We start from the raw sequence: 16,140 nt of genomic DNA, 5'->3' as shown, positions 1-16,140 counted from the left end.
GTCAAAGATTTATCCATGGCAGACTGCTGAAACCTACTGGGTTGAACTAGCTTGTTCACTGAAATTCTGTGTCATTGTTTCCAAAGATTACTTTCCAGTGTGTTCTATGTCTGGCATTTTCTCAAGTAGTTACCCAGTTTTGAGGTCTGTTTTAAAAATTGAATTGACCCCCACACTTTTCATTGAACTGTTTTTGTATTACCAATTAAATGAACCCATAGAAAAGTGAGGCAGAGCATTTCAGGAGTTTGTACACAGTTGTGACAGCTAATTTAACTGCAGCAATCCCATTGCTTCCAAAAAACTCATATCTGAGATAAGAAAGTGGGAAGGAGGAAATAAAACATAAACCTAGTTTCATCTTTCAAAATATGTTCTGTTTTGCCATATGAAGACAATTTTCGTATGTTTTTTGTATATTTTGTAACGTACTATTTAATCAGTGAAAGTCATGCCTACAACTGTAGTGGCAATATTTTTTAGAATAGATGATCTTTCCTTAAATGGGCATTTAAGGATGCAGTCCATCAGATCTTGGGGTTGTGTTACTTTTTAAAGGTCAGTGTAAATCTAACAAGACTTCTTTGTTAACTTTGTTAACTATGTTAACTATCACAAATAACATTTTAAATACTGTCCCACTTAAATGCTTTCTAAAATAAAATATTACAATGCCTAAACCAATGTATTTTAGCCTGTCATGTTATTTTGAACTCTATGAAACTTGTAACTTCAAGTATCCAGATCCAGCCAGTTAGTTATTTATTTTGAGGGGAAACTTAATTTAAATGAATTTGTACTATTACTTCCTAAACAATTGCATCAATCATGAACTTAAATATTTCAGTTAAAATTCAAATTTTTCTTCATAATGTAGTAGTTGCTCTGTTTTCACAGTTTTTACTCTCTTCCTTTTTTAGTTTTCCTGTCATTAGCCTCCTTCTATCACTTCATACTTTTCCAAACATTTAAGCATTCTGAAAACAAAATTCTAATTAGTTGTAATGCTTTTATTTAGTATCTAGAAAGTGTCTGATGTTTAGGCTCTAAATATATTGCTTAGTCTTGCTTTAGTAATTGTCCTGTTTAGGGACAGTACTTACAGTACTTAAATGCAAAGTATTATCTGTAGATACAACTTGCAATATCCTAAAATATTTCAGCATCAAATTTAATAGTTAGAATTTTGCTGTTGAAGATTTCTTCAAACCTGTCACTGAGTGTTGTGAAGTTTGGATTGCTTTTCTTTTCTTCTGTATTATGACTTTTTGTGAACACATTCTATTTTATGTAAGTGCCTTAGTTAACATACTTTGAGTGTTAAATTAATTCCAAACATTGTAGTTTAAAGTATCCTGTCATGCAACATGTTTTGCTTAAGAGCAGCTTATCTTCAAAGTAGTGAAAGATGAGCAAGTTCAAGCAGTGTTAAATGAAGAGACAAGGTATATGAGATACTAAAAAAAAAGAATGTTCAGTTTTAGATTAAAAAAGTTATAAATTCCTTGTGGTGATTTAGAATCAATAAAAAATTCATATATAAATTCAGTTTGCTTAAGCAAACAGCAATATATACATATTGTTATATACTGTGCTACATATTGCAGACTTTACATACTACATGGTCTCTTTACTCTGCTTATGGTTTCATGTGTTCATCACTGGATTTCTCTTCCCCATGAAACACAAAAGTTCTCTTTACAGATGGACCATGAGTCAGAGAACAACTGACTGTGCCCAGAATTCTGGGTGGCAGAGTGACGGAAATTCACAGTCCCTTGGGTCATCTTCAAAACACTTTTAAAAACCAGAAAAATTTAAAGCCAGCCTTTCTCCTCTCAATTATAATGCTCAGTGGACATCCTGGGTCCTGTGTGCTATCCTGTATCACTTAAGTGCAGGGAAGGTCACTGTTCGGGGGCAATTGCAGAGGTCTTCTAGTTATGTGGCTGTGTTCTGAAGTAGCCTAATATATCTAGGCATGCTGGACAGATATACTTCTGGGTTTTCCTAAAAATCTTGTTTGAAATTAATTTCACAGCCTACCCAGATAATCTGAGCTTGTGTTTTATCTAGTTTTCTATTTACAGCCTACATTTTTTGCAGCCAACAGTATTGGTTTTGAATATTTATGTTTTCAGGCTTGCGCATTTTCTGTTGACTGAATGAGCCCAGTTCCTTCAAATTCTTTGTCTTGATATTTAATGCCCTATTTGTTTTGCACTCTACAGACATTTTCTAAACTTCCAGTGTAGAACACAGACTGAACATCTTCTTTCAATTTTGTCATTACCTGCACTGTCCTGGTTTAATGGACTGCACCTTTTAAAATGTACTAAAATGACATTTTTTAGAATAGCATTACATTGATGTTACATGTGGTCATCTTCTGGTTCAGTTTAATTCCCTAATCTTCTGTGCAATGCTGCAATCTATCTGATTATTTTCATTTTATTAATGGTGCTTTGGAATTTTATTCATGAGTTTTAATTAGTTTTTAATGGAATTTTCTTTTAATTGAGTTTTAGTGGGTTTGATTTTTTTTCCTTTTTGATTGGGCGTGTTCTCTGATTTGTCTTTCTGTGCTTCTTGTGTTTCCTGAATAATCACTATTCCTCTCTCAGTGCATAGGCCCAGTGATCAGAAAGATTGAAGTCTTTGCAGTTTGGTAGATGTAGCTGTAGTTTGGTGTAGGGTGTTCCCTTCTCATCACCAGAGTTCTTTGTAGACAGCTCAGGGAACTCAGCCGTTATGCTCCTGTTTCATGTTTCTCTGTCCTTGCCTTCTCTGTATAACATCTCTTTGATCAAGATGGTCATTGAATGATGGTAGATGCATCAGTATCCTAGGGTATCTGTCTGCTCTTTCATTGTCATGTTTTGTCATGAAACATGTACTTAGAAAAACTCCTATTCCAAATTTACTATTCCTTTTCCAAACTCCTATTCCTATTTAGTTTTTATTCTAAATGTGTGTTACTTTGTTTCTGCTGTTTATGACTCCTCTTGTGTACTTTCATGATTATAATGGTTATAATTTCAAAATGGGTACAATCATATTGTAAGTATGATTTGGAGTTGGGAACTGAGGAACTAAGTCTTGTGATTTTATGCCTAAAGAATTTGGGAGTATAAAGCTGAACTGGCACACAAACCAAGTTTGGTTGCTGCCTGGTTGTCTACTTGAAAAAGTGCTTTTGCAAATTTTATGTTTGCCTTGTCTTAGAAACAGGTTTATCTCTTTATTAAATCTAAGTTTCAAGAAATTATTGAGATGGGTAGTTTAGAGAAGTGGAGACCTGACTTTTCATAAAGAATAATTAACTCTGCAATATTTGTCAAGCAGAAAAGGAGATGTCTTCTGAAATGACAGTGGAATGTTGTATTTCTGCTAATTATGATTTAATTTCTGAAATGTAGTGGGATGTCCACTTGTGCAAACTACTTTTCTTCATCTTTATGTGAAAAACTGTATTTATAGACTTTTTTCTCTGGTTATATGTAGGACCAAGGTTTCTTTCTTGTGCATGTAGAATGAATGCGAAAGGATGCATGGTGGTCTTCATGAATAAACTGGCACTGACTTAGCTTGCATTTTCATGAGAGATACAGCATGAATGCTTTTATTTGCTTATTCAACACTGGCTGAATAATTTCTTAACACTGTCTTTCTAAAGATGCAGTAATTGTTTCTGAACACCAATGAATTTTTGTGTATTTTGAAGCATCTAACTTAAACAGTTACTTATGAAGCTTAATTTGTTTGCTCCTTGGTAACAAATTAACATACAATTTTCAAATATGTAACTGATAATATACAGTGCCTTGGAAAACTGTATGAAATGAAACTTGGTCTTTTATAAACTTAAAACTAAGACTGCACCTTTAAAATAAAGATTTATTAATAACTTTATTAATGCTCTTATACAGCTATGACAGTAAATCACCAACAGCTTGCATTGCCAATTGCTGATTTTTTTTCTTTTAATAATATGCTGCATGTAGACAAAGATGACCTGTCCCCAACTGCTGAGGTTTGGGATGTAGACCAGGGACTAATAAGTAAACTGAAGGAACAGTACAAGAAGGAACGAAAGGGGAAGAAAGGGGTGAAGAGTAAGTGCAGATTCTGAATCTTGTAATGCAACACTTTTTTTGCCTATCTATATAGAAGACATTTTTTCTCACGAGTTCTGTTTGTTTGTTGTCTTTTTTTTTTTTTTCATTAAACATCATTTTCTGTAATGGGGGCAACCAACTTTAACTTTCTACCTGCTGAATGTGAATATGTCAAAACCTTTGACATCCATTTCATAAATGAGAAATGCTGAAAAGAAAAAATTCAAGGTTAAAGAGGTGAAGAAAAGTAAATTCATAGGAATGTTGGTGTAAAAATAATGAACAATTTGCATTTTGAGAACATTCCTACTCTTAAGAAGTTTTCTGAAAGATTTAAACTTCATCTACTTCTTAAAGTATAATATTGTGATATTGTTGTGGGACTGGTGGTTGTTGGGCTTTTTCTGGGGGTGGTGGGGTCGTTTTTTTCTTTGTTTTTTGTTTGTTTTTAATCAGTCTGTAATTGCTATTTGTGGGCTTGTAATTATTTTTACAGCCCCAGGCATAGAGAAATAGGAAATACCTGTAATATAAATATGAACCTTTTGGTGGCTTTGTTTAGGAGATAATCTTTATTTTATAGTGTCCTTCACTTTTCCATGTATTTACCAACATTTTATTTGATATCCCTTTACTCTGAGTTTTCTGACCAGTGGACCTATTTTAACTATGTAGTTTAAATCAAACTTCAGGGTTAAACTGCTTGATAGAAATGCTTTTGGAAATTATGTTTCCAACTATACAATGTTCTTAGTGCATAAAGTGATATTAAATCTGTCATCATAGAATGGTTTGGTTTGGAAGAGGCATTAAGGATCATCTAGTTCCAACCCCCCTGTCATGGGTGGGGACAACCACCAGACCAGGTTGCTGAGAGCCCCATCCAACCTGTCCTTGAGCACTTCAGGGTTGGAGCACTCACAACTTCTCTGGACTCCTGTTCCAGTGCCTCACCACTCTTACAGTAAAGAATTTCTTCCTAGTACCCAATCTAAACCTACCCCTTTAGTTTAATTTCATTCCATACTGGACTCACTCCAGCAGCTCCATGTCCTTCCTGTGCTGGCACCCCAGAGCTGGATTAATTTCTCAGTTTGAAAAATTGTATGGGTATACACTAACTAAATTACATGATAATTAAAATATAACACTTCCTGAAGAATTCTGTAATTACTAAGATTTGAATTTATTTTATAACACCTAACAATTACAGGTCAGTTAGTGCACGTTGGTTGTTTTTTCAGCATTTTTGCATGACATGTACACACACATAAAAGCTTTGACAAAGCGAAGATTTTCACCTAGTCCTTGCTTTAATGACAGCCTACAGTAGTCATCTGCATGTTAATGTGTATCAGCATTTAACATATAAATCACCAGTTGACATAAAATTTGCATGAAATATTTGGTAGGATTAGGAATTTATTTTTAATACCAAAATGGACTTCTTTTATTTGAAATTTTCTTACTAAATTCTTTACATTTTAGACATTTTGAACTGTAGTGGAAGCAAAGTAACAGAAAGTTTTCTTCATCTAAAGGAATTTTGAATTCTTTGGTTCACAGAAGACAGTATTTAGGAGACAACTGTGTGTGATGATGCTGAGAAGTGACATATGTCATTGTTTAGTATTTCGAGTTTTAAGTTTGACTCCTCCTCTGAGAAACCGTAAACACATGGCCTTACAAGGTGCTTTGTGAGATTCTTTCCTTGTCACATTCACGATAGTTTCTGATTAAAAATTAGCCTCTAAATCACTGAGATAATTGGATGAGAGAACTCCACACACAGAGTAAAAGTACGCATTCAAGGTTGGACAGATTTATTTAAATGAAATTTAGTAGACATTTTTCCTCAGATTTTTAACATTTGGAAACTAAAAATAATGTTGAAGGGCTTTTTTATTACTGCTGGTCGTGTGTGATCATTTGGGAACTTCATTTTGAATACATACCTCTTCCTTTGCTCCTCAGTGTTTTGACTTGTATCAGAATTTGTTTTGAGTACCATCAGAACTTATCTGCATGGTAGTATATAGCATCATAAAAATCAAACAAATGTGCATTAAATGTCATCTCTTGCAATACTTTGAAGACAGAATAGTAGGACAGACATTCTGATGGGTTCTTTTGTTGACTATGCATCAGGTGACTGCCATAATCTGTACTTACACTATAACATAACTGGGCAGACACAGCCCTGGCCCCAGGTATGGAAGCTTTCATTCCACATGTACACATAAATAAATGAACAGAAGTAGATCTGATTCTGTATTGATTCTTCTCTAGTTTGTATCCTTATGTTTTCTTTTGGATGGAATACCTTAATTAAGGTCATCTTCTGTCATCATGTATGTTTTCATTAAGTAATACTCTTGTTTGCTGGGGAGAAAGAGGGTGTCTGTCCAGGTAGTCACCATGTTATATGGAAATATTATCTCTTTATGAAAAGCTCTTTAAAAATACCCCACCAAAACAAAAATCCACCACCCTACACTTTAATTTCCTTAATAATGTCAGCTGTAAAATAATGCAATATCTGTTTATTGAAGAGTTCCTTGTGTTAAAAAAAACCCAGAAGCAGAGAAACAAACCTCACCTATTCTGGACTTACTGTGATAAAAGGAGTTACTAGGTTTGATTTCTACAAAAGCAGGCTTCTCTTTTCAGTAATATGCTGAATTTAAGTCCTATTTCTTGCCCAACTTTGATAAGATCGATTTTGGCAGGTAAGTCAGGGGATGACTGATTTTCGGGTATAGCCTGTCAACTTTGCGGAGTATAATAGTGGAGGTGGTGTATATCTCATTTCATTCTATCAGGTCAGCATAATGTGTTCTCAGTTTGAGAAGTTTCACATCTTGTATGTGTGTGTGTATATATATATATATAGATATGTATATATCACTGTTGAAATTAATATACTACTACCGTTTTTCCTCTGCTTTTTCGCACTTTTTTTACTTTCCTGCTCTTTTCCTTCAGTTTAATTGTTCTGTACTTACAAAACAATATCCATTCCATTCACTTTCCTACCCTTGATTTCTGGAAATAGTGTAGCTGTTGATAGGAGTGAACACAGATCTGAATTTTACCGTCTTCATTACCATCTCCTGTTCTTGACACAAGAATCTATGTGTTATATTCAGACTTGGGCTAATACATCTTGGACCTAATAGAACTCTGCTTAAGGCTTCTCAGACTAAAGCTTTTCATCGCTAAATATTAATTTATCTTTTTCACTTTTGATTTCTGAAAGACAGTACACTGAGATGGTATTGTAACTTTTGCTTCTGTTCATACCAGGCTTATAATTTTTTTTTTTTTGTCTTTGGCTTTTTTTGAGGGTAAAAGGGTCATCCTATTTTGTGCCCTGAACATAGTTGCTTCTGCAGAGATGTTTAAAAATCTCCTTGTAACATTTACAATACTTGAACAGTTATATGAAGGTACACTTGCACTTAATTGAAGGCAGAAACTTGTGCAGTCTTCTGTAATGATGGCACTGTCTTGAATATTGACACGTTTTTCAGTAGGAAAGGCACAGAAGTTGTTCAGAACAGCGGCTGCTCCTTTGTAAACTTCTCTCTGTGAAGACTGAGGACTGTTCTGAGTCACTATGGTGACTGAGGACTGTTCTGAGATTATACCTGAAGGACAATTGCTCAAACATACTGAAAAACACTAAAAGGCAAGTCTAGCAGTCCCCTAATTTGTGACAAACTAAATGAATGGCTACTAATGGTAGCAATGCAGACGAGCTACTTCTGCTTTCTTCTGAATGTGCTTTGAGACAAACTTCTCATCCTTATATGTTTGGCGTGAAAGCACCTTGAGAAGATGCTTTCAGTTCAGAGAAAGTAAGAGTTTATAAGCCATTTTTGGCATTTTGCATCAACATGTTGAACAGTTCATGCATATCAACGTGGAGAAGACAGATGGTGTTTTCTTTTGGAAAGCAAAGGGTTTGTTAAAATAAACAGTGTCCCTGTCATGACTTTTATCCTGTCATTTTATTGATTGCTCTATAATACCTCCAGGAATGTATCTGCTGCTGGTCACAGTAGGTGCCTGGCTGATGGCCACCTGGAATAAAGACAAAGACAAGCTTTGTAGTCTGTATGGTGTAGAGATCTGGCCTTGTTAAGAGTGACTTCTAATGTGAGATCTCACCTGCTGGCTGCAATATTAAGTACTATATTTTAGAAATTCAATCCTTTCAGTATAGTGCCTGATAGAAAAAAAGAATGTTGGTTCAAAAAAAGATTTCTCATTATTATTTTACATTTACTTCATTAGCTGGGATCACAGGTTTCTAGAGATACAGGAGAGTGAAACAAAACTACTCAAGTCATCTGTTGTGTGAGGAAAACATTTGGAAGCCAGTTTTGTTCTCAAATTGCTTCTGGGTAGCAGTCTTTTTATATTTAACTAGAATACCAAGTGTTCCATAAAGGAAAAAAAAAAAAATACCAAAAGCAGAAAAACCATAAATATAGGGAGTTTTATTACTTGGCAAAATGAGAATGTTTTGCAGATATTAGTGAGAATCGTTATATAGCATCCTTCTAGGGGTATGTGAGGTATACTTGCTATAATTCTTCTTCAAGAAATATTTTTTTCCCTCTCTGCAGGGAATTCTATTATTCATGGACACTTATTTCTGAACACATTGATTTAAACTAGGAAGATCTGAAATGATCAGATACTTTTTGAAAGAATATATTTTAGTGTTTAACTGTTTGAATGAACAGTTCTGATTTTGATAAGTTATCTGTAATCACAGGATTTACGTTTTACTGTATTGACAAGAAAGGCTTTGGTTTAACTTCAATTTCCTCTCTAATAAATGTGAGACATGTCACCTCAGTGTAAGAACTTGTTCACCAGTGCTTCCTTTACTAAGTGGTCTACAATATTTCTGCTTGCAGTCCCAGGAAGGGCTGGTTTATTGGTTAAAATTTGGTTATGTCTTTCATCATTATGGATTGTTTTCTTTAAAGAGATTCTCTCACTGAAATACACTTTATGATTGAAGCTTTGGCTTTTTGACATGGAAGCTAGAAAGGTGAAAGCAGGAATGGATTTAGTAATTTAAATATATTTTTAATTATACTATATTTGTTTGATAATGTCTATATATTAATTAAATATATATATAATTCAGAATACTTTGTTTCTAGAAGCTTGCTTTTATAATAATTGTAATATAATATACATCTGCAGTTTCATACAGTGGTGGAAGCATTCTTGCTCCTGTGTTTAACAAACATTTCATACAATTTAAATACCATTCAAAGCAGGGAAAGTTAATTGTTCGTTGCACCCCCATTATAAGTTGTCTGTACTTTTGCTCTCATTTTTAAGCTTATTTTTAATTTTCACTCTGTTTTTTAATGTAAAATTGTTTAGTATAGTTAAAGTTGTGTAAAATTACTAGAAAATGTTTAATTCATATGTTTTTTGTTTAATACTGAATGTTCTTTTAGTATTTAGCTTAACTTTTCAGTAGGGCTATAAGATGATTTTTTTTTCTCTTTCCTACAGGAAATTGTAGAGTAGATCTGCAGAACACAAAGGAGTTATTCTTTGATTTAGTGAATTAAAATTGTTTGCATGTAGTTTTCAGATTTGGTGTATTAACTCCTGCTTTTGATTTCCAAAATATTACTAAACAAAAGCAAAGCACTATTTATTTTAAGGAGGTCCCATCAGTAATTATTCTTATTTAATGGATTTTTAGACTTCAGTCAAGTCAAGCGGTAGCAATCGAATGAATTTTTGCTGCTGACATTAATTTACAGGAGTCAACAGGACAAAACTTCACGACATGATAGCTGATCTGGGCGATGATGAGATACCCCACATCCCTTCAGGAATCATTAATCAATCTAGGTCACCCTCTTCTAGAATGACTGATCATGAAGGTGCAAGAGCAGAGGAAGGTACAAAAAATTCAGCTACTTACTATATTTCAGGAGATTTCTTTTAGAAAGCACACACTGTAATTTATTATCCCCTCTGTAAAGCTGAATGCAGTTGCAGATTGCCACATTACGATTTTACTTGTAGTTCTTCGAAAATGGTTTTATGAGAATATGGCTTAAGTTTCTGTGGCTTATCATAACTCACCATTACTTCATAAGTTTTTTAAAATAACTTCTTGTACAGCAGTGTGTTCTGACACTATTCACTATTAAATCCCTGTTTAGAGACACTCCCCCATTAGCAAAATCTTTCACAAATAGGTTGTTACTTATTGAAGGGGGAAAAAAGGTGAGTATTGACATTTGATGCACAGTTTGGATTTTAAAATGAAAAGTGGTGATTTAAGTTATGAGACTAATTAGCCTATTTTCCTCTAATTTAATGTTCTCTATATAAAATTCCCTTGGTCTTCATTAACAAATTTACAAAGACACTTTTTATTTCTTTACAAAGTATTTATTTTAAATATCAGCATAATCTTTGGCAATGAAAATTTATGACAAGCTATTATATATAAAGTCACAAGTCTTGTATTTGGCCTTTAAGTATTTTGTTTTAAAGGAATGATTTTCCTGTATTAGCTTTGAAATTAGAGTACCATTATGTAAATTGTCCTCTACTTAGAACATATTCATTCAAAATATTCAGGTGTATTTAGATTTGGCTCTTTTAGGATGATCTTTGACCCATAAGCCCTGGCATGGTATCAGCTATAGTAGAAATGGAATTTGCATTACTACTGATTCCAGGCAGCTGTTGGTTCTCCTGGTTTTTTTCACCTTTGGCCTCACAAATGCCTGTCACCAGGCAAGCAGAAAAAATCTCCAAACCACATTTCAAGGTTTTTCTGTTGCTCTCCCAAACTGTCATTTTACAACTGTCATCTTTTGTACTGCCTTCCTTTTCATCTTTATTGTATTTCCATCTTCAAGATGAAGCAGTACCAAATTTACCTGTGGAGTGTGAAAAAAATCTCCTGGTGAAAATCCACTTGCTAAAACTTGTAAACATATATTTGTTTTTAGATTTAGTGTTTACATGCTTTAGGTTGCCTTTCAGCCATGTTTAGGTATTATGGCCATGTGACCCTGCAGTTACAATTTTCTAGGTCTGTCTTAGGCTGTTTTTCTTAGGCCATACCTATTGTGCAAAGGAGCACAGACCTTCTTACAGACAGGGATGTTGCCTCAGGTGGAGGCCTTACATCTAAAATAATACTGGACAAAACAATCTTTTTGAAGAAATAGATGATAGATTTGATTTTGATGTGGACTGAGGTTTTTTTGCCTGGTTCTTGTGGCATAAACACTGGGTTGCCCTTCAAGTAAAGATTGTTCACACTGTTCAAATAAACTGCTTTCATGTTGATATTTTCATGCTGTTTAACATGTTCATATGTTTTTAACTTGTCGGTGTAGTTTGCTCTTTATTTATCAAGAGTAATAATATTTACTATCTCTGTCATCTGCTCATTGTAGTTTCTGCACAGTTTTTTAACTTGAATATTAGAGTGTAAATTCTGCTATTTCTATTCCAACTGCTTATGTGGCTTTTTGAGTTTTTGTCTGTACCATATGGTGCAAACTTGCAATGTTGTAATTTATTTACTTCTAGGTGTGTTACAAAGCCAAATACTTCATTATCATAAAATACAGGTTTTGCACCATGCACTACAAATACAGATTTTACTCAATTATTTATTCAGCTGTGTCCTAAAAGCTAAGAATTTGCATATAACTTTAGGCTTTTTTCCTGGGATACACTAGCCTATGCTGATGAATTTTATCAAACCATAATTTTGTTGTGACTGTATGGAAGTTTTATGCAACACTTGGAAATATTACAATTCTGAGGTAGATAATTTTTTCTTGAAGGGGTTTCAGGGAGGAACTGGCTTTCACTGTCTTGAAATATCTTATTCACACCTCTAAAGGTGTGAGAGTTTTGTTTTTGTTTTTCTTTTTCACTCTGAACTGCCAGGTTAAATATGATATTATGTCATAATCACACTTGTTAGTTTTGGCCATGAGAGATTGGAGTTTCCATTTCAGCATATTCTGTTGCTTTTAGAAATGATGTCGACATGATTTTCCATCCAATGTTGAGAGAATTACTTAATTCACTGGTTGTTTTTCAGTCTTAATATCTATAGATTGCGGAGGTGTCAGTCTACAGATTGACAGAAAAAAAGCAGTAACAGCTAATTGCTTGGGTACAAACAGCTGCTTTTAGTGTACCACATATTGACTTTGTGGGAAACAAGGTTAAGATGTCCCTGTTTAACAGTAAACAGCAAAAACCTGTACGAATATACATATCTGATCCGAAATTACAGCAGTTTCAGTTTGTACAAGTATTACTGCTTGATTTTGACTTAATTATGTATTATGTCAAGAACTTGAAGGTAAGAAGGGCTGGTTAGGATAGGCTAAGCAATTATTTAATTATACGATTTTATATTTCAATATTTATTTCACCTAGTTTCACCTATAAGGGAACATGTACCATCACATTTTTACTTTAGTATTTATTGATTGCAAACTCAGTTAAGCATTTATATTATGCTATGAGAATAATATTGTACTGTGTATTAGAAAAATATTTGGATTTTTTTTTTTCTAGATGAAAAACATCAACACGTCATTTAACTATCATTTGCATATACCTATTGATGCATTGTTTTGTTATGTGAAGATGTGGGTCTTTATTTTTAGTCATCTTATCTGTAACATCGTGTATTTTTCAATTTCTTACTATTCTGCCTTTTCCTTTTTACAAAAGCAGTTTGCATCCATTTTTTAAACTTCTCAAATATGCCTCACTTTAAAATACAAAATTCACAAATAAATTATAGAACACACTATGTACATGCAGGCTTTAATATTGAGAAATAGTCTTCTGAATTTCAAGTAGTATTAATTTTGAAGCTTTAAATAAAGAGATAGTCACTCATGCAAACAAAACTTGATGTATTTGTAATATAGATTCTTGATGTGGTGGTCCTTAATTTTTATTATAAAGCATAGGAAAGTTCATCTGTTAAGGTCAAGATGACATTAATTTTGCAAAGAATAGGATGGCAAATTACAGGGCTCACCTAAACCTTGTAGGCCTGTCCTAAAGATCAAATAGGAATAACAGGAAAGTAAGTAGGAGTTTAGTAGGAATATGTCTTTTTTGAAATATAAGTTGTTGGTAGTAGGCCGTCAAATATAGAGTTTTAGTAAATTACTAATGAAAATAAAAAGCTTATTCATATAAGGGCATGGTAAGCCATTTTGGCTTGTTAATATAATGTAGCATTCTTATGAGTCAAACCTCTGGATGGATTGTCAGTACTTTTACAAGAGGTGATTGTGCATAGTAAGAATATTGTTCGCTCTTTGTATGCAGTTGTAGGAGCAGCAGTCTGCATTCTTACGTATGTTATGTTCTTAGATTCTCACAAACAGTTGTGTTGACTGTGCTAATGAGGTAACATTTCTTAATAGTACGATAGTGCTGAAGTATTAGAACCTACTTTATTCTTGAGAGGTGATGTATTTTGATCTAGCTGCATTGGCTAGCCCTAGCAGTGGTGACAGACGTCTCTAACTTTACACCTGGTTTCAGTCACTTTCCTTCAGCAGGAGTGAATGGGAGGTAGGTTACCATTCCAGTAGTGGCCATATGGAATAACGGAGATGTGTTTTTCTAAACAGGAATGTGTTAATTATTCCTCTTGTTTGGAACAATTTTTAGAAGACAAAAACCCCAGGAAACTGAAAACTATTTTCTCTGAGATTGAAGGGTTTTCTAGGAGGATTAGAAATAAGGAGCGGCATTAAAGTGAGGCTGTAACTCTCTCTGCCATATCAGTGAAATTCAGAATCAAGCGGGTTTAATTTTTCAAGATGTCAAATATCATCTAACATATTTTGCAGATGCTTGTACTTAGCTAAGTTCACACATACCTAATTTTTAGATACTCTACTTAACACGTGTTGCTATTTCTAAGTGGAAAAGAAAACTGAGAAGTAAAAGTAGCTTCTAAAATGTGCTGAAGTGTTGCAATGATTAAGCCTTCATTCCTATTCCTTACTGCTAAATTGATATTTGAGGGAGATTTACAGAATGATTGAAGAGGGTAAAAAATATGGGTGAATATTTTCAACTTTTTTATTCAGTTGTGAATTCATAGTGAATGGCTATATATAACTTTTATTCATTCTAAATTATAATTAGCAGGAATTTTAAATTTTAATTTGAGGAAGGCATAGCTAGACAACATGAGTATCGTTGAGTGTACTGTAAAATTAGAATTAGAAAAATTTAAAATCATGTTGAGAAACTAAAAGAGGAAGTTAATAAATAATTGATGTTTTCATTTTTTCGGTTGTCTGAAAAAACTCAGAAGAGATGTTTTGCAGGAGTCTTTTGCTCGAGTGATTAAAAAATACTTCGGTATACAAGTAGGAATATTTGCCTAGTATAAAACACAAAGACTTATTTGCAAGTGGATAGAAGGCAGGAAGCATGGTATAATGAAGGAAAAATTCAGCTGAGAATTTGAAGGGATGTACATTTGGTATTGCAGTGTAAAATAATGTCAGTCAAGTCACTTGTCAGTATCAAAACCTCTGTAAAGTAAGTTGAAATCAAATGACAAAGCATGATACAAGAATTGTGTATATAATGTGTGTGTGTTTGCACATGTGTGTGTGTCTTCATGCTCTTGTTTTGTTGTTTTTTTTTAGTTGGGGCTGTATGTAGTACATACAAGTTCAGTTTTAAGCTCTGCTTTGCTGTTAAGTGATGAATAATGCAGCTTTTCATCAGTTTGAATTACTCTATTGAGACTTAAAGAAACTGTTTTGTTCTTTGTAGCTGAGCCAATAACGTTTCCACCTGGAGGAGGCAAGTCATTTATTATGGGTTCTGATGATGTGTTGTTAAGTGTACTGGGCCTTGGAGACCTTGCAGACTTGACAGTAACAAATGATGCAGACTATAGTTATGATGTAAGTTCAATTTTATTTTAAAATTCTTTGTACAGTTTAATCAATAATAGTTGGGTTCCCTCTCCACAACCCTGAACATTATTGATGTACTTCTTTAGTAAAAGCTGTTACTTGGAAGGAAAGAACACCTTGTGAATGAGCTAAGTAATTTGGGTAACCAGAATTAAGTGAGATGACTTGGGTTTTTTCTACATTAATAATTTAATTCAGATTTTGTCACTGGGGGGGGGGGGGGAAATGTGTTATGGCATAAAATACATATTAATGTCTTAACATGACAAAAATGACAGTTATACATTCAAAAGGATGGTTGAGTAGACATGGCATGAAACACAAATACTGATACTAACTTATTTGCTGTCCTTTTGATGAGTAAGTAGTGTTAACAGCACAGACTGTATATATAATAGTATTTTTCAGATGTAAGCTTTTTAGGGAATGTTTTTATTATAATCCAGAGTATTCTGACATTCCTTTGAATGTATTCATTAAGCTTATACCAATAGTGTTAAATTTTTCATTGGCTAGTGATGTTGGATGGCTGGTTAGGGAAGTGTTCAGGTAAGTTTTGCATGCAGTATTGCATTTAAAACGTCTTGTATTGACTTGACTGCAGGTTGCAAGTTTGTAGTGTACTGCTGTCTTTTGTGAAGTACAGATTCTTTATAAAACAGTGTGTAGCTGTTTTGCTTATTCTGAGGTGGAGGGATATTTAGAGGCAAGCCAGGACTAAACTCAGAAAGCATTACAATGAATATAACTGATACCAACTAATCAAACTGATACATGAGAATCTGTGCTATTTGTGACAAAGCTGACAGAACAATTTCTCTGGGGTGAAGAGTGATGCAGAATAGAGGTTACCTTTGCTCTTGGGAGACTTAAAGCAGTGAATAGCTGATAAATACACAAATGTGAAGTGCTGCCTGAGCTAATAAGAAATTTGCAGTAGAAGCACACATTTGTTGAAGGTTGGAAGGTGTTAATCATCCTGTAGATTAAGTTGATCTTACTTTTTCAGTGTAGTTGAATTT

The 16,140-nt window shown here is 33.8% G+C and overlaps 1 protein-coding gene across 3 annotated transcripts in view; it reads left to right on the top strand.

Annotated features, from left to right (window-relative positions):
• The window catches only part of STRN3 (striatin 3), a 61,543-nt gene that overhangs the window by 29,893 nt on the left and 15,510 nt on the right, over positions 1-16,140 (top strand). For 2 of the 3 annotated variants that reach the window (XM_058837728.1, XM_058837718.1), the window contains exons 8-9: positions 9,923-10,063; positions 14,973-15,106. In XM_058837728.1, coding sequence (XP_058693711.1) covers positions 9,923-10,063; positions 14,973-15,106 — 275 coding nt within the window. The remainder of the gene's footprint in view (positions 1-9,922; positions 10,064-14,972; positions 15,107-16,140) is intronic. The other variant, XM_058837735.1, reaches the window with a different exon arrangement.

Source organism: Poecile atricapillus, chromosome 1, assembly GCF_030490865.1.
Source record: "Poecile atricapillus isolate bPoeAtr1 chromosome 1, bPoeAtr1.hap1, whole genome shotgun sequence".
Taxonomy (NCBI): domain Eukaryota; kingdom Metazoa; phylum Chordata; class Aves; order Passeriformes; family Paridae; genus Poecile; species Poecile atricapillus.
The sequence above is the reverse complement of the archived record's forward strand: the minus strand, read 5'-3'. Positions and strand labels throughout refer to the sequence as shown.